Source organism: Argopecten irradians, chromosome 3 (assembly GCF_041381155.1).
Source record: "Argopecten irradians isolate NY chromosome 3, Ai_NY, whole genome shotgun sequence".
NCBI lineage: Eukaryota > Metazoa > Mollusca > Bivalvia > Pectinida > Pectinidae > Argopecten > Argopecten irradians.
In genome coordinates, this window is record NC_091136.1 from 55274302 (window position 1) to 55298228 (window position 23927).

Genomic DNA, 23927 nt, shown 5'->3' on the forward strand with positions numbered 1-23927 from the left:
AAATATGGATGTAATACACTTAAGGGGTAAGGAGGAGTAGGCTTTGTATAAATAGTCTTACGCACGAAGCACGGCGGACGGCGGACGACGCACGACGACGGACAAAACATGATGACAATAGGTCATCCTGACCTTCGGTCAGATGACCTAAAAATAGAACGTCATATTTTATTTTTGGAACACAAAATGAAAGCTGGCCGAAAGCGAGGTTATAATGAACAACAAACGTGCTGACATGACAAGGAATATCAGTTTTCCACATTTTAAGATTATTTTTCTAGTTTACGATGGTTGACAAATGAAGTTTAAGCCATATTTGTTATAAAACAATTTGTATTTAGCGTAAGAATGATAAGTCAAAAGTCAAATGAGACTTTTCATTCGACAGGGCACTGCGAAGGGAGGTTCCTGACTCATTGCACATATATGTACATCATGCAAGTATAAAGTGGGAAGTTGCTCTCGTCTCTTGCATTTCAGTGATCCATTTATATTCACCTACTTTCCCAATCGTGCACAGTTACTGTCTCTTGATGTACACTGTTTTCTATCGGAATTCGTTTGTGTTCGCTTGACCCACGTTTTTGATCCACCATTTTGTTTACATATGCAGTGCATTGTGGGAGGTCACGTAAGTTCAACACTACTATACTATCGTTACAAAATTCGACCGGGCCGGTTCAAAATACAGAAAGATGGAATATCCATTATAATTATTTCATTTGACAAATTTGCACAATAACTGATATATATCATTAGTATGTATAAATATGTATTTTACTCAAATTTACATGGTTTATTTAGGTTCATGTCCCTTTAATGGTAAATGTTAATAATGGATGAAAATATAATATGAAAGTTTGAAAATAAATGTGACGAATGTAAATATATTGTAATGTGAGATGTCTCTACACTACATACGTGTACACTGCAAGTGTGTTGTGTATCTGTACATATTGTATTGTTTTTCCTGTCTGCACTGTATATATATATGCACTGTACTGATAAACCAATTGGTTTAAAGTAATAAAGAACTGAACTGAACTGAACACAGTCCAAATACAAAACAGATCTCTTAAGTAAATATAAAACTTTAAGTCCCAATATCCGTATCTGTCTGATTTTTTTCCTATTCAAAGATTTTAGACTATTTGACCCCATGTGACCATAAAAGTAGGTCAATGTCATTTATTTTACAACAACTTAATAGTGGCCTTATAATCCCAGCATGTCTTACAGGCCAAATATGGATACCCTGACCTTTGATTTAGGTTAGAAGAAGTCTATCAAAAGATTTTAGCCTAGTTGACCTCACGGTGAACCTTGACATTACGTCAAAAGTCATTATTTTTCACAACTGTTTGTAGCCCTTTCATACCCAGGCATGCTACAGGCCATATATGGAATACCTTACTGGACCTTTTTGTTAGTTAACAAGATTTAGAGATATTTGACCACCAATTTGTCCCATTTAAAAAATCCACACCAAAAATATGAGTTCTGATTTTCTATTTGACCTTATGATGTAGAGTGGATAGGACTAAATCGAAGTCAATATGGGCAATAGTGATTCAGAAACTTTTAATAAAAAATCAAATAAACATGGAACATGACTAAGTGTTTAAGCTTGCTTATCAAACAAGCAAATGTTAGCCGACATTGTAACGTCATTGCTGAAAACACCATGTGACTACATGACTAGGTAACTACATCACATCTTTCCTAACTCTTCTGAAAACCGTCATCAATTTTCCGACTCCTGTTCGGCAACAATCTAACTTCTATGGCAACCAGTTTCAAATGAAGGTAAGCCTATGAACCCCAGGAATAGCATTACAAGAATAGACTTCCAACAACTATTGTACCAAATTTTATTTAGAATTCATAATAAATATTCTTTAATATAGCTTATTTTAACTTCATCTACAAATACTTAATAATATCGGAGTGCGAATCTAACTTGGTTTTTTGTTGTTAGTTATTTATAGTGTGACTTTAATCTGTAAGTATGCAATGAATATGAACACGCCATGTATACATCTTTTTATGCCATAACAAAATGGCATTTTAATTTTTCAAATTTTATTCATTTTCTTATTGTTTTTTGGGGGACTAGGGGGTCTGTAATTGAAAACAGATTTCTCTACTTTTTTAAGTATGGATAATTTACATTTTGCAGGGATTTTTTTGTTATTTCAATCTAGATACATTGGATATCTTTCTACTATTACACATACAGGTTTGTTCATATTGCTAATAATCTCAATGGTTCATAGACAAAAAGTTATGGATAAATATAATAATATGATACAGTATGGCATGTGATATTCCCAGGTACAAATAATGAAACCCCACATTGTGTGTATGACAAGTTGCGATACTTAGTGTGTTCTCAGATTGTTAGAGTTTTGCCACTCAGATTGACAGAATTTTGCAACTCAGAAAGTCAAAGTTCCAACACTCATAAGGTCAGAGTTCCAACACTCAGATGGTCAGAGTTCCAACACTCAGTGCAGCCCAGTCTATATCTGTACTGCAGTATTCTTTATCACAGACAAACGATTCTCCACAGCCACAGCTCTTGAGGAACTTCCTGTATGCATGATAATATCATCATAATAAACATCATCATATGAAGAATTAATATCTTATTATAACATTAAAGCAGCTAAATGAATATTCCTGCTATGCAGGGTTATCTACCATTAAGTTAAAAGAAATAAGCATACTCTGCCTTTACTTTGTTCTTGGCAGAGTATGAATTCACCTCCAATGATGATTGTGTACTGAATACTTAATTCCCAAAATTATTATTGAGGTTTCATATGTACTCTATATCCATATTTATCTAATAGACTCATGATTTATCATTTTTCTCCCAAGAAAAAAAAGAGTGAAATATATATAAGGACTCAGGATTATCTAAACTTAAGAACTCATCATTTGATGATGTGTGCTAAAAGAAAAACAAATAAACAAGAAAAAGAAGAAATAACCGAGGGACTGAAATAATGTCAATAAATTAACATTTGATAATGTGGCTACTGATATTTACCTGACAATGTAGGGGAACTCTGGGGCCTGACAGACATGTATGTGTCCACAGTTCCTCAGGGCATAGAACTGTATAGAGCCAGAACCAGGACGTCTGCTCTTTAGAGCTGCTTCATATAACTAAAGAACAAAACATCCTTGTCACAATTAGTAAGTATGAAATAAAAAATTACTACATCACTCGACACTGTCACAATCAATAAGTGTGATATAAAGAATTACTACATCATTGTCACCATTAAAGTTATATGTTCCGTAACTGGCCGAAAATTTGGACATGTTATTTTTTCTTCAATTATCTATTTAAAACCATAAGTTTTAATTAATAGAGCTGTGAAAATCATTCAAATGGACAGACAAACATATATAATGCCTTATAAATGTTAGTTAGAACAAATAGGTTATGCACTGTGAAATTCTTGTTTTTTATGCCATATACATATTTAGATTGAAACATACCTTCAGAAATTACTTTACAATTACAACAAGGACATAGTCATTCAGATCCCCCGCCAATGGAGATATCAAAGCTGAAGTAAGTTTGATTGTGAAGACTTATGTGTATGAAAAAAACCCAGGAAAAAGGAAGTTGAGCTAAAGAAAGATGGAGTATAACTCAAGTAGAGCGGGGCTGCAATTGTTGAATCAGATATACAGCCTTGACATTTATATTAGACTATATACACAAAGATGGGTGGAGTTTTGCAAAGTAACATTTACCATTTACCATGATATTTTCAGCAATGTTTCCATGGTAACGGAAAAAGTGCAAAAAATGAAAACCTAAAAATAGCAAAAGGTACTACTAGACCATAAAAAGAAAGTGTCTATGAAGTTTCGTGGAAATATCTCTGCTTGTTTTAGAGTTATGCTCCGGAAATGAACCTGCTACAAAAATATGATATTTTCAGCAATGTTTCTATGGTTACAGAAAAAAGCACAAAAAGTGAAAACCTAAAAATAGCAAAAGGCACTACTAGACCATAAGAACAATGTGTCTATGAAGTTTCATGGAAATATCTCTGCTGGTGTTAGAGTTGTGCTCCGGAAACGATTCTTACACAAAAATCTGCCATTTTCAGCAATGTTTCCATGGTTACAGAAAAAAATACAAACAGTGAAAACCTTAAAATAGCAAAAGGCACTACTAGACCATAAGACTAATGTGCCTATGGAGTTCCGTGCATATATCTCAACTGGTTTTCCAGTTATGCTGCGGAAACGAACCTGGTACAAAAATATGATATTTTCAGCAATGTTTCCATGGTAACGGAAAAAGTGCAAAAAATGAAAACCTAAAAATAGCAAAAGGCACTACTAGACCATAAGAACAATGCGTCTATGAAGTTTCATGGAAATATCTCTGCTGGTTTTGGAGTTGTGCTCCGGAAACGATTCTTACACAAAAATCTGCCATTTTCAGCAATGTTTCCAAGGTTACAGAAAAAAGTACACAAAGCGAAAACCTTAAAATAGCAAAAGGCACTACTTGACCATGAGACCAATGTGTCTATGAAGTTTCGTGGGAATATCTCTACTGTTTAGAGTTATGCTCGAAACGAACCTGGTACAAAAATAGATATTTCAGCAATGTTTCCATGGTTACGGAAAAAAGCAAAAAATGAAAACCTAAAAATAGCAAAGCACTAAACCATAAGACCATGTGGTATGAAGTTTCGTGGAAATATCTCTACTTGTTTTAGAGTTATGCTCCGGAAACCATTCATACAGACGGACAGACGGACAAACGGACGGACAGACGGACGGGATAAAAAAATACTGTAAAAATGTGCAATGAAATTGGGGAAAACAATATGGCTTCATGGTCTGACCGTATGTACTCATTTCACTACACTGAAGATGTTAATATAATAATTTTGGCAGTAATGCCAAAAATCATTTTCAGCTCTTTTTTGTAGCTGTAAAATTAAAACCAATGCATTGAAAGTATTGTAATTCTCAAAATGTTGGTAACTTTTGGAGTTGAATAACATATCAAAAGCTCTTCTTGATTTTTGACTATGAAAAATTACGGCACATTTAGCTTTAATAAGCGGAAATAAAGAATTACTACATCACAGTCACAATTAATAAGTGGGAAATAAAGAATTACTACATCACTGTCACAATTTGTAGGTGTGAAATAAAGAATTACTACATCACAGTCACAATTAGTAAGTGTGAAATAAAGAATTACTACATCACTGTCACAATTAGTAAGTGTGAAATAAAGAATTACTACATCACAGTCACAATTAGTAATTGTGAAATAAAGAACTACTTCAGATCATGATCACAATTAGTAAGTGTGAAATAAAGAATTTCTACATCACAGTCACAATTAGTAAGTGTGAAATAAAGAATTACTACATCACTGTCACAATTAGTAAGTGTGAAATAAAGAATTACTACATCACTGTCCCAATTAGTAAGTGTGAAATAAAGAATTACTACATCACAGTCACAATTAGTAAGTGTGAAATAAAGAACTACTACATCACAGTCGCAATTAGTAAGTGTGAAATAAAGAATTACTACATCACTGTCACAATTAGTAAGTGTGAAATAAAGAATTTCTACATCACTGTCACAATTAGTAAGTGTGAAATAAAGAATTACTACATCATGTCACAATTAGTAAGTGTGAAATAAAGAACTACTACATCACAGTCACAATAAGTAAGTGTGAAATAAAAAATTACTACATCACAGTCACAATTAGTAAGTGTGAAATAAAGAATTATTACATCACTGTCCCAATTAGTAAGTGTGAAATAAAAAATTACTACATCACTGTCACAATTAGTAAGTGTGAAATAAAGAACTACTACATCACAGTCACAATTAGTAAGGGTGAAATAAAGAACTACTACATCACTGTCCCAATTAGAAAGTGTGAAATAAAGAATTACTACATCACTGTCACAATAAGTAAGTGTGAAATAAAGAATTATTACATCACAGTCACAGTTAGTAAGTGTGAAATAAAGAACTACTACATCACAGTCACAATTAGTAAGTGTGAAATAAAGAATTATTACATCACAGTCACAATTAGTAAGTGTGAAATAAAGAACTACTACATCACAGTCACAATTAGTAAGTGTGAAATAAAAAATTACTACATCACTGTCACAATTAGTAAGTGTGAAATAAAGAATTACTACATCACTGTCACAATAAGTAAGTGTGAAATAAAGAACTACTACATCACTGTCACAATTAGTAAGTGTGAAATAAAGAATTACTACATCACTGTCACAATTAGTAAGTGTGAAATAAAGAATTATTACATCACAGTTACAATAAGTAAGTGTGAAATAAAGAATTACTACATCACTGTCACAATTAGTAAGTGTGAAATAAAGAATTACTACATCACTGTCACAATTAGTAAGTGTGAAATAAAGAATTATTACATCACTGTCACAATTAGTAAGTGTGAAATAAAGAATTTCTACATCACTATCACAATTAGTAAGTGTGAAATAAAGAATTACTACATCACAGTCACAATTAGTAAGTGTGAAATAAAGAATTACTACATCACTGTCACAATTAGTAAGTGTGAAATAAAGAATTACTACATCACAGTCACAATTAGTAAGTGTGAAATAAAGAATTATTACATCACTGTCCCAATTAGTAAGTGTGAAATAAAGAATTACTACATCACTGTCACAATTAGTAAGTGTGAAATAAAGAATTCTTACATCACAGTTACAATAAGTAAGTGTGAAATAAAGAACTACTACATCACTGTCACAATTAGTAAGTGTGAAATAAAGAATTATTACATCACAGTCACAATTAGTAAGTGTGAAATAAAGAACTACTACATCACTGTCACAATTAGTAAGTGTGAAATAAAGAATTACTACATCACAGTCACAATTAGTAAGTGTGAAATAAAGAACTACTACATCACTGTCACAATTAGTAAGTGTGAAATAAAGAATTACTACATCACTGTCACAATTAGTAAGTGTGAAATAAAGAATTACTACATCACTGTCACAATAAGTAAGTGTGAAATAAAGAACTACGGTGGAACCTCCCGAAACCGATCATGGTCGGTGCATATAATTTCGGCCGGTTTAGAGAGGGTTCGGTTTGGAGAAGTGAACCGAATACCGATCATCACGATCCAGATTTAATCGATCGGAAGTCGTTTTTTACATTAGTGCACCGCATGTATGCCTAGTGTTCGTTAAAACCGACCGATATTGATTGTTAATGTGAATGTTATCACAAAAGAGAGAATCATACGTTTAAAAGGAATGGAATACAGCAAACTTGACTTTGTTACCTATTATAAACGTAGTTTAGTTAGTTAGTTGCGTGAATGTTCTTTGGGATGTTCTCGTCTGCAACCTACATACGACCGATCGCTTCTGGTTACGTCAAGAATCAAATTATATGGTCTAATTACACGATGATCAGTCGATGCCGGTCATTATATGACATAGTCATTTTCTAAAACAATACATGGCTTCGGCTTCTTCATACAGATAATTTACGTTATCCGACAACTACATATGTAAATAAAAAACCGTGTGATTTGAATACGAAACTTTCTCTTTATTACTAGCTCTGCTTGTTTTCCTACAGTAAACAAACCGCGTGCACATGGTATACCTTCGTTAGATATCTAAACAATAGGCATAATTAAATAATTACACCACCATCTCGGGTATAATTACTGTGTACCTATAGCCTTCCCATCGGTATACATGCCAAAGGACATGGCATGCAACAACTATGGTACAGGTATGTGTGTATTTCACGGTCGGTTGATCAGACCTCAATGCAATCTATCGGTGTCGCTCAGGTAAGGCCGGTTTTCAGAAGTGTATTTTAGTTACATTTGACTATTTCGATCTCAAAATCGGTCCGGTATTCGGAAATGGGAGGGATCGGTTTTGGGAAGTTTTATATACTATTAATAAAGAGGAATTCATTCCGTACATGACATCCATGTTCGGTTTCTAGAGGTGATCGGTTTTGAGAAGGTTCGGTTTTGGGAGGTTCCACTGTACTACATCACTGTCCCAATTAGTAAGTGTGAAATAAAGAATTACTACATCACTGTCCCAATTAGTAAGTGTGAAATAAAGAATTACTACATCACTGTCACAATTAGTAAGTGTGAAATAAAGAATTACTACATCACTGTCACAATTAGTAAGTGTGAAATAAAGAATTACTACATCACTGTCACAATTAGTAAGTGTGAAATAAAGAATTACTACATCACTGTCACAATTAGTAAGTGTGAAATAAAGAATTACTACATCACTGTCACAATTAGTAAGTGTGAAATAAAGAATTACTACATCACTGTCACAATTAGTAAGTGTGAAATAAAGAATTACTACATCACTGTCACAATTAGTAAGTGTGAAATAAAGAACTACTACATCACAGTCACAATAAGTAAGTGTGAAATAAAGAATTACTACATCACTGTCACAATTAGTAAGTGTGAAATAAAGAATTACTACATCACTGTCACAATTAGTAAGTGTGAAATAAAGAATTACTACATCACTGTCACAATTAGTAAGTGTGAAATAAAGAATTACTACATCACTGTCACAATTAGTAAGTGTGAAATAAAGAACTACTACATCACAGTCACAATAAGTAAGTGTGAAATAAAGAATTACTTCATCACAGTCACAAGTAGTAAGTGTGAAATAAAGAATTACTACATCACTGTCACAATTAGTAAGTGTGAAATAAAGAACTACTTCAGATCATGATCACAATTAGTAAGTGTGAAATAAAGAATTTCTACATCACAGTCACAATTAGTAAGTGTGAAATAAAGAATTTCTACATCACTGTCACAGTTAGTAAGTGTGAAATAAAGAATTACTACATCACTGTCACAATTAGTAAGTGTGAAATAAAGAATTACTACATCACTGTCACAATTAGTAAGTGTGAAATAAAGAATTACTACATCACTGTCACAATTAGTAAGTGTGAAATAAAGAATTACTACATCACTGTCACAATTAGTAAGTGTGAAATAAAGGAACTACTACATCACAGTCACAATTAGTAAGTGTGAAATAAAGAATTACTACATCACTGTCACAATTAGTAAGTGTGAAATAAAGAATTACTACATCACAGTCACAATTAGTAAGTGTGGAAATAAAGAACTACTACATCATGATCACAATTAGTAAGTGTGAAATAAAGAATTACTACATCACAGTCACAATTAGTAAGTGTGAAATAAAGAATTACTACATCACTGTCACAATTAGTAAGTGTGAAATAAAGAATTACTACATCACTGTCACAATTAGTAAGTGTGAAATAAAGAATTACTACATCACTGTCACAATTAGTAAGTGTGAAATAAAGAATTACTACATCACTGTCACAGTTAGTAAGTGTGGAAATAAGGAACCACTACATCATGATCACAATTAGTAAGTGTGAAATAAAGAACTACTACATCATTGTCACAATTAGTAAGTGTGGAAATAAGGAACTACTACATCATGATCACAATTAGTAAGTGTGAAATAAAGAACTACTACATCATTGTCACAATTAGTAAGTGTGAAATAAAGAATTGCTGCATCACTGTCACAACTTGTTAGTGTGAAACAAAGAATTAAAATGATCAGACAGATTGGAGTAAAATGCCATGGAACCTTGTTAAGTTAAACTCTGAGACAGAATTCCAGGACTTGTGTTGGTCATGACTAAACTTTCAGTTACCACATAAGATCAATGATTGACCTGTGTCACTCAATGCTTTCCACAGTCGTACTATATTTACAAATATTGGCTCGATGTATTGCCATCAACTGCATGGCTGTAATCAGGCAATGACAATTTCTATTTATATATCCTAAAGAGAAAATATTTAATTTACAGAAGTTAAGTTTTGCACAGAAAAAAGTCAATTTACCATTATGGTAAAATAAGTTTTACAACAATTAATGGTAATCAGTGGTATGAGTAATTACCTTCTTGCCGAGGTGAATAGGGACGTCCATGTCATCTCTGCAATGTACTATCATAATTGGTGTGGTTATGTGTGCTACACTGTAACAAAGGAAAACAAACAGTATACATATGTCTGTGTGGCAATAAATTCTCATCTGATCAAGTGTAAACTGATTGTCGAATTATATATATATTATGCTGGTAAAACAAATCAAAGTGCCAAGGCCACTCATACATGCTGTGATTGAAGGACTCAAACAAAGGAATAAAGAAATTCATTTTTCATTTTAATATTGAATTTAGTATACTAAGAGTGCAGTGTTGAATTTCGGAGTTTAACAAAATATATTTAACAAAATATATTTACGGTATACCGTATTTATTTAATGATATTTAAAGTTTTTCAAGAACAATAAGTTGAATAGCTCATTTTCCTGAAATAATTGTAATAAATTTTATATCTAAATTATTTCTGAAATAACAATTTCAACACCAATGAAATCGTTCAGAATCTGAGTATCATTTTTTATAATTCTGTATTAATTACTAAATTATCAATTTCATCAATGTCTCTTCAAAGACAAAAAAAATAATAATAAGTTAGCATATCTGTATCATAATATATTTTCGGAAAATATAACATTAGAAATATTACCATTTCCGGATATGTTTTGGTTTCCCTTTAAGACAAGAGATCCCAGAGGGATCTTGGCGCCCACCAAAGAATGATCTATGTCTGACAACAGAAAGAGGGATCTTTTCCCTGCTTTTCAAACTTTTACTACAGGCTATATATGAAACTTGAGAAAGATCCTTTCAGTACTTTCTGAGATATGTAACAGTAACAAACTTCAATTATCAAAATCAAAGATGGCTACTAGTCGATCATCTTGCTGACCGATAAGTCTGAAAATGCACTAGACCCCTTCAGGAACCTGCACATGAAATTTGAGAAAGATCCCTTCAGTACTTTCTCAGAAATAGCGGTAACAAACTTTAACTATCAAAATCCAAGATGGCCGTCGGTCGGCTATCTTGTTGACCGATCGCTCCCAAAATGCAATATGCACAACTAGGGTTCAAGGGGAACATGCATATGAAATTTGAGAGAGATCCCTTCAGTACTTTCTGAGAAATAGCGTTAACAAACTTTAACTATCAAAATCCAAGATGGCCGTCAGTCAGCTATCTTGTTGACCGATCGCTCCCAAAATGCAATATGCACAACTAGGGTTCAAGGGGAACATGCATATGAAATTTGAGAGAGATCCCTTCAGTACTTTCTGAGAAATAGCGGTAACAAACTTTAACTATCAAAATCCAAGATGGCCGTCAGTCAGTCGGCCATCTTGTTGACTGATTGGTCCCAAAATGCAATATGCACAACTAGGGCCCTAGGGGAACCTACATATGAAATTTGAGAAAGATCCCTCAAAACTTTCTGAGAAATAGCGGTAACAAACTTTAACTATCAAAATCCAAGGTGGCCGCCAGTCGGCCATCTTGTTGACCGATTGGTCCCAAAATGCAATATGCACAACTAGGGCCCTAGGGTAACCTACATGTGAAATTTGAGAAAGATCCCTTCAGTACTTTCTGAGAAATAGCGGTAACAAGAATTGTTAACGGACAGACGGACGGACGGACGGACCACGGACGAAAGGCGATTTGAATAGGTGGGCTAAAAACTAACATGTTGCTTTGACGACTTTTGACTAATCAATCATGGCCAGATACTTTTGCCAAATAAAATGTACATTATTTCATTACGTATATCACTCGGATTTCTTTTTAAATTAACAAGAACGCTAGCCGCTAATTATTACATCAAGAAAACTTCATGTAATGTATCGGACTTTAGCAAGTCTTCGTAAGCCTAACAGTAATCGGTTCCTTTGCTTTACCGATTTTTGACTTATAATAAAATATGGCCATATACTTTTGCCAAGTAAAAGGTACATTATTTGGTTACTTATAACACTCAAATTTCTTTTGAATTCATAAGAACGCTAACATCAAGAAAACTTCATGCAATACATCAGACTTTAGCAAGTCTTCGTCAGGCTACTGTTATATTACACGGCAATATTAGTTCATTTGTCACTTTAAGCTGCTCGTATATATATATATCTGTATTATCATTATATTTTGTAAGTTTATGTTGATAAATTTTGTACTTTTTCCCTTTCAATATAACACAGTTGTCAATAAACAAAAGACACAACTCCCTGTGACAGATCGGGGGAGGAAACATGTACTCAAAACTATTAACTTTTACTGCACAATAATATAGTGTATCATCGGATATAGTTCGCCAATGCAACCAACACAAAAAAACTTTATAAGCGTTATAAGAACTTTCTTTTGCAGTTACCTTCCTAACATTTGATTACAATAACTGATCAGAAGCAAGAATTACGTAAAATTTAAATAAACATACACAATCCAAAATCCACCGAAAGTCTGCCGCGGAGGAAGAGAGCAAAGAAGGCGTTGTTTGTGATTTTTGGGAGGCTACTGTTCTCGGAGTAAATAACATAGAGTCCCAACTGAACACTTAAAACACTCCATCCATGGTGTATATGTATGTACAAATTCAATGTCTGTGGTTTTGAATATTGGGGTTTTATTTTTTAATACCATCAAGTTATACGTGAAATGAACAAAACAACTTGTAATTTTCTTCGCGGAGTGGTTTCATTGTTTTGATGTGCACAGACTCGCCGAGCGTACCCAAGAATGCTGATTCACAGGATCAAAAACTACTATAGACTTCTATATATTTAATCTATAGTGTATCTTTGACTTACCAGCATACTAAATACCTATGGTCAAAGTAAACATGCATATGAAGTAAAGGATTCAGAAATTAATGACCTTCCAACTTCGTATGGGTAGTAGGAAGAAAAAATCTAAACTTACTGTTTGTCACTGTCAAAATGGATGTTCATCTGAGCAGAGGTATCCAGAAAAGCTTTCTCAAACCATGGTAAAAATCTAAATGGCTGAAACAGAAAATCAATCATGGTTTAAAATCTTCAAATTAATACATGAACAAAGACTAATATAATTATCAGCTTTGAAAGAACATGTTCAACATGTTCAACTTTTTTTACAGTGATAACATCACATTTTATTGTGAAAACAATTTAAACAAGAGATCCCAGAGGGATCTTGGCGCCCACCAAAGTATGATCTATGTCTGACAATGGAAAGAGGGATCTTTTCCCTGCTTTTCAAACTTTTCCAAACATACAACACATGAAATTTAAGACAGATCGCTTCATTACTTTCTGAGAAACATGCACAACTAAATCACAAGGGGAACCTACCCATGGAATATGAGAAATATCACTTCAGTTATTTCTGACAAATAGCGATAATTATCAAAATTCAAGATGGCAGCCGGTTGGCCATATTGTTGACCGACCGATCCCAAAATGCAATATGCACAACTAGGGCCCTAGGAGAACCTACATATGAAATTTGAGAAAGATCCCTTCAGCATTTCCTGAGAAATAGCAGTAACAAACTTTAACTATTAAAAACCAAGATGGCCACCGGTCGACCATCTTGTTGAACGATCAGTCCCAAAATTCAATATGCACAACTAGGGTCCTTGGGGAGTCTACATATGAAATTTGAAAAAAGATCCCTTCAGTACTTTCTGGGAAATAATGGTAACAAACTTTAAGTATCAAAATCCAAGATGACCGACAGTCGGCCATCTTGTTGACTGATTGGTCCCAAAATATGCTTAACTAGGGTCCTAGGGGTACCTACATATAAAATTTCAGAAAGATCTTTCAGTTCTCTCTGAGAAATAGCGGTAGCAAACTTTAAGTATCAAAATCCATGATGGCCGCCTGGTGGCCATTTTGTTCACGGATCAGTCCCAAAATTCAATATGCACAACTAGGGGCCAAGGGGAACCTACATATGAAATTTGAAAAAGTTCCCACAGTACCTTATGAGAAATAGCGGTAACAAGAATTGTTAACAGATGGACGGATGGACGGACGGACAGTCGGAAGGAAGACGAACCACTGACAAAAGGCGATTTGAATAGCCCACCATCTAATGATGGTGGGCTAAAAAAAGAGAAAAGTTGTTGCTTGTAAAATTAATGAAGACAGGTGATGAAGTCTAAGAAAACAGTTTAAATGTCATTTATGCAGACATGAACAGTTATATTGGTTTTTATTTGTTATTGAAGTGAGAGGCTGGATGGGCAGGAGTAAGGCAACCCGGTCGCACATTTGAGCATGAATATACACATATTTTTAGATCACTATATAAGCATGATGCAGCTTTGTCCAGTCAGTAGCTGAAGACAGAAAATGGCTGATGGACAAGATGCGTACGGTCAAGGACAGTAACATCTTTGTTTATGTGCATATCTAGTAATTTGATTCACAAGTTACCCACCACCTTCCCCATCTGCCTCCTCATTGCAACTTCTGTATTAATTACAATTATTGTTTACTTTGGTTACCTGTTTCAACTTTATATGCTTCAAAAATTTTGTCATACATAAGTTTGTAATATAATGTTTTATAATCTTTCTTTGTTTTATCATATGCACTTGTAGGATGGCAGATTTTGTTCCCCATCTAAGACTATTGTATGTTCTTGTATAAACTGTTATATAATGTTTTATAACAAAGAACACATATACTGTCGCTTATGGTTAAAAAACTGCATTTTTCAATTCATTTCATGTGTTTTAGTTTTATATCAATTTAGGTTGTAGTTTTACAAGCTTGCCATGGTGAAGGTTCTGTATAAAACAAATATTACTAAATATTACTAACATGAGGGCAACATGTTGTTTTACTGACACTTTATCCTCACTGTTCCAGATATAACATGTGACAGACCTCTCATATATTAAAGGAACTCTATGATGTGTGCCTGCTGTATGTTGTATTTATGTTGCCATCATTTAATCAAACAATCTCAATACTCCAGATAATACACAGGCCTTGGGTGAAATTATACTCACTATACCAAGTATCTCAATACTCCTGGTAATACACAGACCTCGGGTGAAATCATACTCAATATACAAAGTGTCTCAATACTCCTGGTAATACACAGGCCTCAGGTGAAATTATACTCACTATACAAAGTATCTCAATACTCCTGGTAATACACAGGCCTCGGGTGAAATTATACTCACTATACAAAGTATCTCGATACTCCTGGTAGTACACAGACCTCGGGTGAAATTATATTCAATATACAAAGTATCTGAATACTCCTGGTAGTACACAGACCTCGGGTGAAATTATATTCAATATACAAAGTATCTGAATACTCCTGGTAGTACACAGGCCTCGGGTGAAATTATACTCACTATACAAAGTATCTCAATACTCCTGGTAGTACACGGGCCTTGGGTGAAATCATACTCATTATACAAAGTATCTCAATACTCCTGGTAATACACAGACCTCGGGTGAAATCATACTCACTATACAAAGTATCTCAATACTCCTGGTAGTACACAGGCCTCGGGTGAAATTATACTCACGATCCAAAGTATCTCAATACTCCTGGTAATACACAGACCTCGGGTGAAATTATACTCACTATACAAAGTATCTCAATACTCCTAGTAATACACAGGCCTCGGGTGAAATTATACTCACTATACAAAGTATCTCAATACTCCTGGTAGTAAACAGGCCTCGGGTGAAATTATACTCACGATCCAAAGTATCTCAATACTCCTGGTAATACACAGACCTCGGGTGAAATTATACTCACTATACAAAGTATCTCAATACTCCTGGTAATACACAGACCTCGGGTGAAATCATACTCACTATACAAAGTATCTCAATACTCCTGGTAGTACACAGACCTCGGGTGAAATTCTACTCGCTATACAAAGTATCTCAATACTCCAGGTAATACACAGACCTCGGGTGAAATCAAACTCACTATACAAAGTATCTCAATACTCCTGGTAGTAAACAGGCCTCGGGTGAAATCATACTCACTATACAAAGTATCTCAATACTCCTGGTAGTACACAGACCTCGGGTGAAATCATACTCACTATACAAAGTATCTCAATACTCCTGGTAGTACACCGGCCTTGGGTGAAATTATACTCACTATACAAAGTATCTCAATACTCCTGGTAATACACAGGCCTCGGGTGAAATTATACTCACTATACAAAGTATCTCAATACTCCTGGTAGTACACGGGCCTCAGGTGAAATTATACTCACTATACAAAGTATCTCAATACTCCTGGTAATACACGGGCCTCAGGTGAAATTATACTCACTATACAAAGTATCTCAATACTCCTGGTAATACACAGGCCTAGGGTGAAATTATACTCACTATACAAAGTATCTTAAAACTCAAGGTAGTAAACAGGCCTTGGGTGAAATTATACTCACTCGTGACAATGGGTGGTTACAAGCAGCTTCTCGGAGGTTATTGAACGGAGATTCAAGTACAAGACCTGCAAAAGTTTGATCTGTGAATAAAGAGAGAAGGTTCTGAAGAGGCAACATAATCAAATGAACTAGATGAATTAAGTTTTAAATTTCACAGTGCTTTGGTATCATATTACTGGTATAAATTTCTAAATGATATAATTATTACAGTACCAGTACATGTATACGATATACCTGAGCATACAAATTCTGCAGTAATTCTTTATAATTCAATTTTGCTTGTTACGAGCATTTTCATTGGCTTAAAAATTTACTTTATTTGCCCATAAAGGAAAAAATGGTGTCGCTGTTTGTAACGTTGCTTCTGATTGGCTGAGATGATGGCGTAATGATTTCATAGACAAAAGAGTCCCGAATATTGAAGAGTATTATCTTTAGTAAAATGAAATATAAAAATAATTTTGAATAGATTTTTTATGTTATGGAGATATAACACAAAAATATGAGTGTACTGTCATCATAAACCGCTTCGCGGTTTATTTAGAGTATACACTCAGATTATTTAGAGTACGTATACACTCAGATTTTTGTGTTATACCTCCATAACATAAAAAATCTATTCAAATTAATCCTTAAATATTTTAATAAGCGATTGTTCAAACCCTGGAATCCCAATGACAATATGAATATGTCCATTTCACATACATTTGAGACTACAATGTATATTGTATTATGTATATGTTCCACAAACATCAAGGTTTTTAAGAAGGTTAAGATATTTTGTGTTTACTTACTTGTGTCACACAAATGCCTCGCCAGCCGTGTAGCAACCCTATGAAACACAACTCTGAATTCATTATTTATCTCAACATATACAAATCATTGGTACTTAATTAGTGTTTAACTTGAAAATTCAGACATTAAAGGTATATCAAATAAATCAAAACTTTTTGATCCAATTTGAAGCTTTAATTTCTTTATTGAATTTTCAGACTAAAGGAAAATTAGTTTTGAGCAAATATCTGTTACCTTACCAAGCAGTGAATGATCAAAGACATGGACAAGGAAAAATTTTGTAACACTAACCCTGTACCTAGTGTGTGACCAATGATATTACCCAGGGTCCTCTGCAGTCTGAACACTTACCCTGTACCTAGTGTATGGCCTATACTATTACCCAGGGTCCTCTGGAGTCTGAACACTTACCCTGTACCTAGTGTATGGCCTATGTTATCCCCAAGGGTCCTCTTGAGTCTGAACACTTACCCTGTACCTAGGTTATGGCCTATGGTATTACCCAGGGTCCTCTGCAGTCTAAACACTTACCCTGTACCTAGTGTATGGCCTATGGTATTACCCAGGGTCCTCTGCAGTCTGAACACTTACCCTGTACCTAGTGTATGGCCTATGGTATTACCCAGGGTCCTCTGCAGTCTAAACACTTACCCTGTACCTAGTGTATGGCCTATGGTATTACCCAGGGTCCTCTGCAGTCTAAACACTTACCCTGTACCTAGTGTATGGCCTATGGTATTACCCAGGGTCCTCTGCAGTCTGAACACTTACCCTGTACCTAGTATGGCCTATGGTATTACCCAGGGTCCTCTGCAGTCTGAACACTTACCCTGTACCTAGTGTATTGCCTATGGTATTACCCAGGATCCTCTGCAGTCTAAACACTTACCCTGTACCTAGTGTATGGCCTATGGTATTACCCAGGGTCCTCTGCAGTCTGAACACTTACCCTGTACCTAGTGTATGGCCTATGGTATTACACAGGGTCCTCTGCAGTCTGAACACTTTTCCTGTACCTAGTTTATGGCCTATGGTATTACCCAGGGTCCTTTGCAGTGTGAACACTTACCCTGAACCTAGTGAATGGCCCCAGATAATAATTGGTGAATCACCACAAGATTCTTTGACCCATTTGTACATAGAGAGGGCATCCTCCACCACTCCTTCCTCTGAGGGGCTCCCTGAGGAATCAGCAAATCCTGAAATATATTTACTAGGTACTCTTATATTGAATACACTGATTTCTCATTTTACTTTTCAGTGACTTCTGTTATATATATTCTGAGAGCATTACTTAATACGTGTACATACGGTATGCAGACCATATTACCTTATATCTTATAAGGTTATACAAACTGATATTTGTTAAACAAAAAATTTGCACAAAAAAAATAGTTAACTTTAATCCAATCAAGGTCATAATATTACCTATATTTCATGTTCACCTAAAATACCTAAACATGTTACCACAAACTGAGTAACCTACATTATCTAACAACCAAGTTTTGGAAATCTTTACCTCTGTAGTCTATAGAGAAAACATGATTATCCAAGGAAGAGAGCTGCTTAAGTAGGTCCATTCTATGTGTGTGTGCCCTGAAAGACAAAAACACATGACATGTATAACAACTAAAATGAAATGCTGTCTCAATGTCATTAAATAGTAATTTGTCTGATAAATGTCATAAGATAGTCAACTGTCTGTCAATAGAAAGTAGACTGTCTGATGAATGTCATTAGATAGTAGACTGTTTGATGACTGTCATTAGATAGGTGACTGTCTGATGAATGTCATCAGGAAGTAGACTGTCTTATGAATGTCATTAGTTAGTAGACTGTCTGATGAATGTCATCATATAGTAGACTGTCTGATGAATGTCATTAGATAGTAGACTGTCTGATGAATGTCATTAGATAGTAGACTGTCTGATGAATGTCATTAGATAGTAGATTGTCTTAATGTCATTAGATAGTAGACTGTCTGATGAATGTCATCATATAGTAGACTGTCTGATGAATGTCATTAGATAGTAGACTGTCTGATGAATGTCATTAGATAGTAGACTGTCTGATGAATGTCATTAGATAGTAGACGTCTGATGAATGTCATTAATAAGACTGTCTGATGAATGTCATTAGATAGTAGACTGTCTGATGAATGTCATTATATAGAGACTGTCTGATGAATGTCAAGATAGTAGACGTCTGATGAATGTCATTAATATAGACTGTCTGATGAATGTCATTAATATAGACTGTCTGATGAATGTCATTAGATAGTAGACTGTCTGATGAATGTCATTAGATAGTAGACTGTCTGATGAATGTCATTAGATAGTAGACTGTCTGATGAATGTCATTAGATAGTAGACTGTCTGATGAATGTCATTAGATAGTAGACTGTCTGATGAATGTCATTAGATAGTAGACTGTCTGATGAATGTCATTAGATAGTAGACTGTCTGATGAATGTCATTAGATAGTAGACTGTCTGATGAATATCATTAGATAGTAGACTGTCTGATGAATGTCATTAGATAGTAGACTGTCTGATGAATGTCATTAGATAGTAGACTGTCTGATGAATGTCATTAGATAGTAGACTGTCTGATGAATGTCATTAGATAGTAGACTGTCTGATGAATGTCATAGATAGTAGACTGTCTGATGAATGTCATAATAGTAGACTGTCTGATAAGTCTTGTATGTTAGATCATAGATAGTAGACTGTCTGATGAATGTCATTAGATAGTAGACTGTCTGATGAATGTCATTAGATAGTAGACTGTCTGATGAATGTCATTAGATAGTAGACTGTCTGATGAATGTCATTAGATAGTAGACTGTCTGATGAATGTCATTAGATAGTAGACTGTCTGATGAATGTCATTAGATAGTAGACTGTCTGATGAATGTCATTAGATAGTAGACTGTCTGATGAATGTCATTAGATAGTAGACTGACTGATGAATGTCATTAGATAGTAGACTATTTAATGAATGTCATTAGATAGTAGACTGATGAATGTCATTAGATAGTAGACTGTCTGATGAATGTCATTAGATAGTAGACTGTCTGATGAATGTCATTAGATAGTAGACTGTCTGATGAATGTCATCAGATAGTAGACTGTCTGATGAATGTCATTAGATAGTAGACTGTCTGATGAATGTCATTAGATAGTAGACTGTCTGATGAATGTCATTAGATAGTAGACTGTCTGATGAATGTATTAGATAGTAGACTGTCTGATGAATGTCATTAGATAGTAGACTGTCTGATGAATGTCATTAGATAGTAGACTGTTTGATGAATGTCATTAAATAGTAGACTGTCTGATGAATGTCATTAGATAGTAGACTGTCTGATGAATGTCATTAGATAGTAGACTGTCTGATGAATGTCATTAGATAGTAGACTGTCTGATGAATGTCATTAGATAGTAGACTGTCTGATGAATGTCATTAGATAGTAGACTGTCTGATGAATGTCATTAGATAGTAGACTGTCTGATGAATGTCATTAGATAGTAGACTGTCTGATGAATGTCATTAGATAGTAGACTGTCTGATGAATGTCATTAGATAGTAGACTGTCTGATGAATGTCATTAGATAGTAGACTGTCTGATGAATATCATTAGATAGAAGACTGTCTGATGAATGTCATTAGATAGTAGACTGTCTGATGAATGTCATTAAATAGTAGACTGTCTGATGAATGTCATTAGATAGTAGACTGTCTGATGAATGTCATTAGATAGTAGACTGTCTGATGAATGTCATTAGATAGTAGACTGTCTGATGAATGTCATTAGATAGTAGACTGTCTGATGAATGTCATTAGATAGTAGACTGTCTGATGAATGTCATTAGATAGTAGACTGTCTGATGAATGTCATTAGATAGTAGACTGTCTGATGAATGTCATTAGATAGTAGACTGTCTGATGAATGTCATTAGATAGTAGACTGTCTGATGAATGTCATTAGATAGTAGACTGTCTGATGAATGTCATTAGATAGTAGACTGTCTGATGAATGTCATTAGATAGTAGACTGTCTGATGAATGTCATTAGATAGTAGACTGTCTGATGAATGTCATTAGATAGTAGACTGTCTGATGAATGTCATTAGATAGTAGACTGTCTGATGAATGTCATTAGATAGTAGACTGTCTGATGAATGTCATAGATAGTAGACTGTCTGATGAATGTCATTAGATAGTAGACTGTCTGATGAATGTCATTAGATAGTAGACTGTCTGATGAATGTCATTAGATAGTAGACTGTCTGATGAATGTCATTAGATAGTAGACTGTCTGATGAATGTCATTAGATAGTAGACTGTCTGATGAATGTCATTAGATAGTAGACTGTCTGATGAATGTCATCAGATAGTAGACTGTCTGATGAATGTCATTAGATAGTAGACTGTCTGATGAATGTCATTAGATAGTAGACTGTCTGATGAATGTCATTAGATAGTAGACTGTCTGATGAATGTCATTAGATATAGTAGACTGTCTGATGAATGTCATTAGATAGTAGACTGTCTGATGAATGTCATTAGATAGTAGACTGTCTGATGAATGTCATTAGATAGTAGACTGTCTGATGAATGTCATTAGATAGTTGATAAGATAGTAGACTGTCTGATGAATGTCATTAGATAGTAGACTGTCTGATGAATGTCATTAGATAATGCATATAGTAGACTGTCTGATGAATGTCATTAGATAGTAGACTGTCTGATGAATGTCATTAGATAGTAGACTGTTTGATGAATGTCATTAGATAGTAGACTGTCTGATGAATGTCATTAGATAGTAGACTGTCTGATGAATGTCATTAGATAGTAGACTGTCTGATGAATGTCATTAGATAGTAGACTGTCTGATGAATGTCATTAGATAGTAGACTGTCTGATGAATGTCATTAGATATAGTAGACTGTCTGATGAATGTCATTAGATAGTAGACTGTCTGATGAATGTCATTAGATAGTAGACTGTCTGATGAATGTCATTAGATAGTAGACTGTCTGATGAATGTCATTAGATAGTAGACTGTCTGATGAATGTCATTAGATAGTAGACTGTCTGATGAATGTCATTAGATAGTAGACTGTCTGATGAATGTCATTAGATAGTAGACTGTCTGATGAATGTCATTAGATAGTAGACTGTCTGATGAATGTCATTAGATAGTAGACTGTCTGATGAATGTCATTAGATAGTAGACTGTCTGATGAATGTCATTAGATAGTAGACTGTCTGATGAATGTCATTAGATAGTAGACTGTCTGATGAATGTCATTAGATAGTAGACTGTCTGATGAATGTCATTAGATAGTAGACTGTCTGATGAATGTCATTAGATAGTAGACTGTCTGATGAATGTCATTAGATAGTAGACTGTCTGATGAATGTCATTAGATAGTAGACTGTCTGATGAATGTCATTAGATAGTAGACTGTCTGATGAATGTCATTAGATAGTAGACTGTCTGATGAATGTCATTAGATAGTAGACTGATGAATGTCATTAGATAGTAGACTGTCTGATGAATGTCATTAGATGGTAGACTGTCTGATGAATGTCATTAGATAGTAGACTGTTTGATGAATGTCATTAGATAGTAGACTGTCTGATGAATGTCATTAGATAGTAGACTGTTTGATGAATGTCATTAGATAGTAGACTGTCTGATGAATGTCATTAGATAGTAGACTGTCTGATGAATGTCATTAGATAGTAGACTGTCTGATGAATGTCATTAGATAGTAGACTGTCTGATAAAAGTCATCAGAATGGAGACTGCTTGATGAATGTCATTAGATAGTAGACTGTCTGATGAATGTCATTAGATAGTAGACTGTCTGATGAATGTCATCAGATAGTAGACTATTTGATGAATGTCATTATATAGTAGACTGTTTAATGAATGTCATTAGATAGTAGACTGATGAATGTCATTAGATAGTAGACTGATGAATGTCATTAGATAGTAGACTGTCTGATGAATGTCATTAGATAGTAGACTGTCTGATGAATGTCATTAGATAGTAGACTGTCTGATGAATGTCATTAGATAGTAGACTGTCTGATGAATGTCATTAGATAGTAGACTGATGATGAATGTCATTAGATAGTAGACTGTCTGATGAATGTCATTAGATGGTAGACTGTCTGATGAATGTCATTAGATAGTAAACTGTTTGATGAATGTCATTAAATAGTAGACTGTTTGATGAATGTAATTAGATAGTAGACTGTCTGATGAATGTCATTAGGTAGTAGACTGTCTGATGAATGTCATTAGAAAGTAGACTGTCTGATGAATGTCATTAGATAGTAGACTGTCTGATGAATGTCATTAGATAGTAGACTGTTTGATGAATGTCATTAGATAGTAGACTGTTTGATGAATGTCATTAGATAGTAGACTGTCTGATGAATGTCATTAGATAGTAGACTGTCTGATGAATGTCATTAGATAGTAGACTGTCTGATGAATGTCATCAGATAGTAGACTGTCTGATGAATGTCATCAGATAGTAGACTATTTGATGAATGTCATTAGATAGTAGACTGTCTGATGAATGTCATTAGATAGTAGACTGTCTGATGAATGTCATTAGATAGTAGACTGTCTGATGAATGTCATTAGATAGTAGACTGTC

General features: G+C 34.4%; 1 protein-coding gene across 2 annotated transcripts in view; it reads right to left on the reverse strand.

Annotated features, from left to right (window-relative positions):
• Positions 1–1854: 1854 nt before the first annotated feature.
• LOC138319128 (lysophosphatidylserine lipase ABHD12-like) overlaps positions 1855–23927 on the reverse strand; it is a 35006-nt gene continuing 12933 nt past the window's right edge. The window contains exons 5-12 of one of the 2 annotated variants that reach the window (XM_069262059.1): positions 18765–18841; positions 18315–18444; positions 17245–17282; positions 16451–16515; positions 12952–13034; positions 10050–10128; positions 3056–3174; positions 1855–2593 (exon numbers count right to left, since the gene is read on the reverse strand). In XM_069262059.1, the coding sequence (XP_069118160.1) occupies positions 2485–2593; positions 3056–3174; positions 10050–10128; positions 12952–13034; positions 16451–16515; positions 17245–17282; positions 18315–18444; positions 18765–18841 (700 nt within the window). In that variant the 3' untranslated portion in view covers positions 1855–2484. Of the gene's footprint in view, positions 2594–3055; positions 3175–10049; positions 10129–12951; positions 13035–16450; positions 16531–17244; positions 17283–18314; positions 18445–18764; positions 18842–23927 lie in introns of both variants that reach the window. The other variant, XM_069262057.1, reaches the window with a different exon arrangement.